Genomic DNA, 8372 nt, shown 5'->3' with positions numbered 1-8372 from the left:
TGTTTTGTAACGCTTATTAGTTGGAATTGATAAAATTTTTATTTTTAATTTTTTGCAAACAGAATTAATTCATCGATTGATAACAGAAGTGTATATTTTTCAACAAACAACAGCCTGTTACTTTGTTTCTACTATTTTCTGAATGTTGTCATTCTTGTATAAAATAGTGTATATAAATATTAGGTTGAAGCAGCTTATAAAGCCTAAAAAGGACTGTCTTAACCTCTTTTCGAGGAAGCTTTGTGTTTATCAAGATCGAAATTAATTTCCTTATTCCACAATTCCAGTCCAGAAAAAATGTCGTCTTTGCTTAACTTTCCTAAAGAGTTGCGGCATTGTAAGATTGTTTATGTTTTGGTGACTCCACGTTACTTCTGATTTATATGTGTGTGGATAAAGACATTCGGAGAATTGAGTCGGGCCTAACATTGGTCTCAGAGTGCGTGAATAACCCTAGTATGCCAGGTGCTTAAACCATAAGAACTTCAGGTAGTTTTTTCTTCGTTTTCGTATATAATTGTATGGCATATAGGACGGATTTATTAAGTTTTAAGGCTTATTACTCTTGTATTGTTAAGATAGTCATTGAACAAAAGTGACAATTCCAGACAGACAGACGGACAGATAGACCGACAATCCTTTAGACTGAACCAAGTTTAACCAAACAGTAGATTCACGTATAAATCAACAATTTTGTAAAAATAAATTATGATTTATTTCAATAAATATTAAATAGAATAAATATTTAATTTAGCAGTCTTATTTTTGTACAATGTTAAAATAAAATGACAAAATTACATTGGTACTTTTATATAATGCCCCATAGTAAAAAATCTATATAATATATAAGTTTGATCTAAAATACGAAGGAATTTCCTAGGACCTAATGTTCTATATCAACTTCATAGACAAAACAACTGGATGCACATTCTACCTAATAAAGAATCTTAGATTTATGCTAAAAAAATATATGATTGAACACAAGACTACAGTTAAGGGGCGCGCAGATAGAGAAAACGCGAGTGAAATTAGTCTTTCTGCACGCTGTTGTAAAATGATAATCTGCTTCAATAAATGTAAGATGATCGCCTGTTTCAATAATTCAATAATTGAGTTATTTTAAAAAAGGCATTAGAAAATCCTTCGTATTTCAAACTTGATTAAAATTTCTTTGAAGTCAATAATCTAATACAATTTATAGGAAATTAAAATAATTTTTCATACAAAGTTGTTAATATCCTTCCAATAATATCAACTGTTACTATTGAAATTTTATAAATCTTTGTATAAAATGTCTTGAAATTTATTTTTTATCAATAAAAATTCAATTTAAATCAAAAAGGAAAGAAAGTTCTGAAAATATTTTGGTGTTGTAAATTGCAATAGATTTGAAATAATTCAAAAAAGGAAGTAATGATGTTTAATTTTGCTTGATAACCGTTCTATTTCTTTTTCAGAAAATAAATTCCTGATTTAAATTTCATGATTTGGTAAACTTGTCGGTAATACAATCTCCACTCTTCTACTTCTTTCCATTGAGGAAAGTGGAGGGAAATCTAATAGGGCGGAGGAAGGGCTTGAAGAGGCTGTTGACCGGCCTAATACCAGTATCCACAACAAGATTCAGCGTATCCATAGCTGCGTGACCCGCGCGCATAGCCGTGTCGCCGACAGCATGTCCCACCTGCATGGCGGTGCCGCCGAATGCGTGTCCAAACTCCATTGCGGTGTGGCCAACCTGCATGGCGGTATCTCCAACGCCGTGACCGAAGGCCATCGCGTTGTCGCCGACCATATGGGCGGTGTCCATGGCCATGTGACCGACCATCTCGACGGGGTGGGTCAGCATGCAGCGGAAAGAGTCACATTTGTCTGGCAGCTTGGTGCAGAGGTTGGGGTAGTCGTTGGAACAGCTGCCGGGACACTCTCCGCATCCACGTCCGATTTTGTAAACCTGAAACAATAAGAGGTAAAAACAAATAAAAATTAAAAGTATATTACAACTCACTTTTGATTTAAAAAGTTAATCAGTTTAAGGACAGTTGAATTAAACTTCTATTTTTGACCGGCAATAATTTGATTTTCCACTTATAAATTGACAAATAAAAGTAAAATTGTTTTCATTTCTTAGATAAATCTCACTTTCTCAAACATATACTGACAAAATCATAGACAAATAGACGTACATTAGATGGACAGATAAACAGACGGGTATCATCATCCAATTCAAAGGTTAAAAATACAAACGATAGACAAACAGATGGACAAACAGTTAGACAGACAGACATAGATAACAAACCAATGGAAAATAAAATTACCTCCTGTCTAAGAACATTTCCACCCTCTCCATAATTGCACACATAAAGCCTGGAGTTGAACCTGCCACTTCTAAAAAAGAAGAATATATTTTTATGACATTTTGACTCTTGAAACACATTTGATTATGCGTTAAATGAATGATTTTTTACTTTGTATGATTATTCCTATGACAGTTAGTCATAATATTCATCTGCTTTAAAAAAATGATTTTAGGACAACAAGGTAAAGTATCATAAGCGAGGCAACTCTATAATCAAATCCTAATAATTAAAGTATGTAATATGTTTACGCAATTTTGCTACATATTTATATAAAATTTCGTTTAACCTTAGAAATTAATGTTCTGCATATTTAGTTCCTTCTGATTTTATAGCTTCGCTTTTATTGTTGTTATCGTCCTTGTTTATGTATTCACTTAAATTGTCCATATTTATTAATACCTGAAAGCAGTAACTCCACAACCAATTCTGGAGGTTGTAGCCCACAACATTTGACTGTAATGACCAGTAGCATGAGAAAATTGATACCTAAATAATAGCATTTTGATCATTCACTTCATTCATAACAATTAAAGGCTATTTCAAAAATGTGTCCTTATATAACCAGTTTTTAAAAAAAGTAAGATATTTTAAGGTAAAAACATTTTTGTTAAAATAGTTTGAATATATGATTTATCCAGCTGATAATGATTAGATGGTTGTATCGATTTTTAGATACTTAATTGTTTCATGAATCTTTTTTGAAAACAATATCTAATTTAAGTCCCAAGATTTCTTTTTTTTTCTGAAAAGCTGAAGTTCTTACTTTTTAACAGCAGTGGGGGGGAACATCTTGATTTCATCAAACCAGGAGTCAATAGCAGGAATCCAGTCATTCTTTAGTCCAGACCTAAATAGGTTACAGTTAGCTTCTTGTTTCATAGTCATCTGATAGTCATCCACAATCTCTAATTTGACTTAGCAAAGACTTTTATGACCTTTTATGTGTTAAGCTACTATCAACTTTTAATTTTATAACTAAAAAAGTATTCACAATATTATTGAACTTAGTTTTCTATCAACAAGTTTCACATATTGAACTTTTATTTATTACATTTTTACTAAACTTAGATAACAAAATCAATTTGAAATTAAAATACATTCATGGTAGGAATGCAGTAAGTTTGAATATACCTGGTGTTAAATGATTGGTAGATATTCTGGCCAACACTGAATCTCTTCACCTTTCTAAAAATAGAAATAGAAGTTCACATTAAAATTTTGATCCAATATAATTTCTTTGATCATTTAAAAAAACAAAACAAGGACATTTATGTCAACAATAAGCACAAAATGTTAGTTAACAATAGCTTGTATGAAAAAACTGTAAACTTTAATCTAAAGAGAAACAGTTAGTGAAAAAAATATGAAAATACAGATACCTAGAAAGTAATTTTACGTTGTGGCGTACAGAATGACTTACGGAAATATGCTATTTATAGTGTATCTGCACTAATAAACATGGGAATATTAAACACAAACTTTATACCTGCAATCTGGGCAGTCATGCATGAATTTACATTGGTCCGCTAGACGTTGAGCAATTCTGAAAATAACAGAAATTAGTTTCTAACAGTTTTGTTATTCGATTTTTGTCTCTCGCTAAGACAATCTAGGGTCATACTAGTGACTTCAAAATCGCATATACTCAACCTACTATCTTATACAGTTAAATTTTTCTATATAGATCTTCAATCAAAGGGTTGGTTCGAGTCCAAACTTACGGGGTAATGTATGTATACATATATTGCAATCTACTGCTCAATATGATAATTTGGTTGTAAAACTTCAATAATACAACATTATATTATAATGTTTCCTTTTTTACTTTTGTGGCTAATATCATTCTTGTTGTGTTGAAAAAGAAAAAAGAATGTATTTGAAAACCTCAATGTTTTATTGAATTTTTCAATTGATTTCTGTATAAATACTAAATAGCTGAGTAAGGAAAAGTTAAACAAAAATTGAAAACAAATTTTCTGTTTTTGAATTGAAATCTGAAAATTACTCTTTTGTACCATTATATTTCTTTCTAGAATTGAACCAATCAATTTTATGCTTTGAATTCCTGACGTAATTTAGAGTATGAATATTCCATGAAGGATTCAGAATAGTTTAATAAAAACAAACATTCTAAAATTGTAGTTAGGTTAGCTCTAGTTAGGTTAAAATATATACCCCTTTTCCCCTACCCCCAAAAAATATACAAACAATTGCAATCTATTAAGAAAATGCTTTGATATTGAAGTAACTGTTATTTGTGACTGAATAGTAAAATTTAAAGGAATTTATGAATTACAATGATATAACATACTTAGCAAGTTCCGGGTCCCACTGTAGTTCGAGCATGTTGGAGGCGGGTGGCTGGTTGGTCTGACCAGAAGCTACACGGCTTCGCAACCTGAAATAAAGATTTTCTTATTTATATATTTTTCTTTAAATTTACAGGAAAAAGGGACATATAAATGACAATGTTTCATTATAACATATTAGAAGTCAGCAAAGACGAATATTATTCAAAGCAATGTAGTCAACAAAACCATTTTTTCATGAGTTTAGAATTACACAGCTTTATTAGGTTCACCTCAATTGTAAACCAATTGTGCTTGAAATCAGTGGCGTGCACATGGTTTGGTCACCTCATTTCAACTAAAATCGAGGGGAATGTAAGCTTTATAGGTTGATACAGAGAAAGGGAGGGGTGTTATTTTATTGCACGCCTCTGTTTGAAAGTCAAAAAACTAGAGTGCAAAAGTTTATAAAAAACCAACTAAATCATGGATAATCATAAAGAATAATAAAGAGTCAATATGCATGGATGGATAGGTTTCGATAAAAGCAATTCGTCAGTTCATTAATTGATTATTTAATAAAAATGAACATTATACAGGGAGGTTGGGGACAATGATTTATAAATTAATCTTCTTAACATTTTACTTTATTCTAAGTGTAGTATTCTATCAATTTTACAGGTAAATAAAATTGCTTGTCCTTCCCCTCCCTGCCATTTCTAGTCCGTATAACCCGAAAAACAAACCCACCAGCCCCCCCCCCCCCACTCCCCCCATGGAATTTTAATGTTATAATAGATTTTAGGAATAAAATCCTGAATGGAAATGCAAGGAAAACTTGTGGTAGGATTACAAATTTATAATTTTGATAAAATTGTTCTACATACATATAACTTAATTCTTAAGATAATCTTCCCTCATTATATGATAAAGTCCCCTGAAGTCTATTGGGGTAATCATTGATTGTCCATCCATTGTCCTATCCCTGTATTCCTTGGAAACAACCAAGTATATAATTAACCAAGTATTTTAATTTGCAAATGATTATTTTTAAATTTATTTCTGGTCTAGTAGGTAGTTTAATTAGACTTAAAGTATGAAAATTTATCCGGGAGAAGTCAGGCAGGAGGTGACATTAGACTGTAAATTACACTGGTACCCAAAGTTTTAAACACGTTATCTTATTAACTGGCACAAAACTTGAGGTACTTAGCATTAGTTTAGAACTATTAGTGTCTTGTTTAATTTGTTTATAATCATTTTGGATGTATTTCAATTAATTGTCCATTGTTTTATCCCTTATGATCCCTGAGGAGAAATAGAGTACAACTAATATAATATAAATTTTTCAAGGGGTGGGGAATGTTAATGTAAAAGCTTCTTTATACAGGCCTTGTCTGCCTGTACCTTCTAGTATCTGTAATGCTTGCTCTATTTCCATTCCTTGTTACACAAACTCTTTTATTGTGAAAACATATATTACAAACAGTATAAATTGAGATATGTGATTTGAAACTAAGATTTCAAACCACTTTTTCTAAATTGTTAGATTTTCCTCATAAAAAGAAAAACAACTTTTTGTTTGATTTTTCTTGGGTGACATTTAAAAGGCAATGTATTTAATTGCTTTAAGGGTCCATACAATACAGGGATAACAGGGAATAAATCTGAAAAAATACTTTAATAACAAAATATTAGATTGCAAATTTAAACCTACTACCTAAGTTTATAAATAAGGTCAAAGTATTAAAACTTTTCCCCCGATATTTTTTTTTATCTTTTTTTATCAATAATTTTTGGGTATATTAATGTGCGTTTATTGTGCCATGTCTTAAGATTCATGTGAATTATTCATTTTTTTCTTTTTTAGAAACAAGCCCGGCAAGTAGTTTTTCTTGGGATGTATTATCCCTTGTCTCTGGGTGAATACAAGACTTTTCACAGTTTAATATATGACCATGACCCTTAGTAAGGGGAAAGTCATAGATTTTAGTAAATCTATTACAAATCCTTAAATAAAAGTAATAGGATGTGTGTCTGTACCAAAGGATCTCGCTAAATGCTAAACTTATCTGGTTCTTATTTTCAGAGAAGATTCTTATAGGTCTCAGGATAAATCGCAACTGGAATTATCCCACCCCCAAATTTTTTTCCCCTCAATTGCTTTTAGAGGCCTTTAGGGGCCCTCATCGATATAGTAAAATATATTTACTAACCAATTTAATAGTTTGTTTTCATTTGTAAGCAATACTATTATATACAGTAAATAGTTTTATATGTATGCTAATATTTTGCAAAACTTTATATATAAAATATCAATAGATATTGATTTTTTTTATTTTAAAAAATATGTTTTAACAAATAAGTTAATCATCAAGATTGTCCGTCCAAAGAAACCTATCCAAAATACATAGAGTGGGGAGAAAAGACAAGGTCATAAAGATAGACAGACAAGTTTTAAAGGTAAACAGTTTCAGGGCAATTGACACGATGATAAGGTGTATTACGTAATTGGCCACTTTTTTTACTAGACTGTACTTTGTGTACAAAGTTGGAGGGAAGCTACTCTAGGTCTACTAATTCTGAAATCTATTTTATTTTTTATTTTATATTTCCTTGCTAATAGCGGAGACGTCCGTAGAGAATCCTAGAGGAAATAGAGGGAAGGAAGATAGGGGAGCGGAGGGGGATAATTAACCCTTCGCTTTCAATTTTGATTTCAAAAAGAAAAAGGTTTTTTTTCATAATAGGGGAGAATTTTTTACAGAGGCAATTAACTTAAGAGGTGGTGGTACATTCCACCTTAAAAAAATTTAGAAGACTTCCTTTACCAATAAAAAGTTTCTCTGTAAAGGAAATCGATCCGGCAGTAAGTGAGATTGTTAGCTTAAACAGAGAGACATCTTGTTACTGAAGGATTCCAGCCAGAGGTTTGCTTGTAAACTTAGCATGAAGGATATCAATAATAAATACTTGTATGTATTTTGATTAGTTAAAAGTCTCTGTAACAGAATATTTAAATTTGATTTCATCCTCCCAAGGATGATATGTTTCTTGTTTTCTTTATCAACAGTTGACAAAACGAGAAAGCCATTATATGGTCAAATGTTTTCTTTAAACTGAGTAAACTTAACACTTTCTATCCTATTATACAAAGTAGTAAATGTTTTTGTCTCTGCCGATTAAGTTCTCAAAGAAATCTAATAAACTAATTACATTAATTTTTATATCCATAATATACATATACATATGCTTTGTGTTAATTATATAGCAGCCAAATAAATTTATATTTATATGCATGATCAACCATTTGATACTGTAAACTTTTATTATTCTTAATGTACCTACAAGAACAAATATTGCCAAATGTATCTCAGCTAAGAATATTAATTAATAAAAATACTAAATAAATATTGATAATTGATCATTAAATGTCATATTGCAGTCACGTGTCTGATTATGTATTGTACAAATTGTGATTTTAGATGATTTTAATCCACTTATCAAAAACAAATATAGAGTCATTTTAATCAATTTCAAATGACATACAGACGTATCTCAGTTATTGATTAGCTAATTACGCTACTACAACACTATATAACTATTAAATATGGTGGTTTCACGCAGGAAAAATCAAACAAGAAATATTTGTAAATTTTATTTGTTTTTATTGGTATAACGGGAAAGACAAAACGCCCAATTCTGAATAAAAACAGTATTTCAA

The 8372-nt window shown here is 30.7% G+C and overlaps 1 protein-coding gene across 1 annotated transcript in view; it reads right to left on the bottom strand.

Annotated features, from left to right (window-relative positions):
* Window positions 1–691: 691 nt before the first annotated feature.
* The window catches only part of LOC145313590 (venom allergen 3-like), a 48098-nt gene continuing 40417 nt past the window's right edge, over window positions 692–8372 (bottom strand). The window contains exons 2-8 of the mRNA XM_080153055.1: window positions 4672–4758; window positions 3847–3903; window positions 3492–3545; window positions 3124–3207; window positions 2760–2846; window positions 2319–2388; window positions 692–1954 (exon numbers count right to left, since the gene is read on the bottom strand). Coding sequence (XP_080009181.1) covers window positions 1523–1954; window positions 2319–2388; window positions 2760–2846; window positions 3124–3207; window positions 3492–3545; window positions 3847–3903; window positions 4672–4758 — 871 coding nt within the window. The 3' untranslated portion in view covers window positions 692–1522. The remainder of the gene's footprint in view (window positions 1955–2318; window positions 2389–2759; window positions 2847–3123; window positions 3208–3491; window positions 3546–3846; window positions 3904–4671; window positions 4759–8372) is intronic.

This window comes from Acartia tonsa, chromosome 3 (genome assembly GCF_053477335.1).
Source record: "Acartia tonsa isolate MP-2025a chromosome 3, ASM5347733v1, whole genome shotgun sequence".
Classification (NCBI taxonomy): domain Eukaryota; kingdom Metazoa; phylum Arthropoda; class Copepoda; order Calanoida; family Acartiidae; genus Acartia; species Acartia tonsa.
This window is presented reverse-complemented; position numbering and strand designations above follow the sequence as displayed.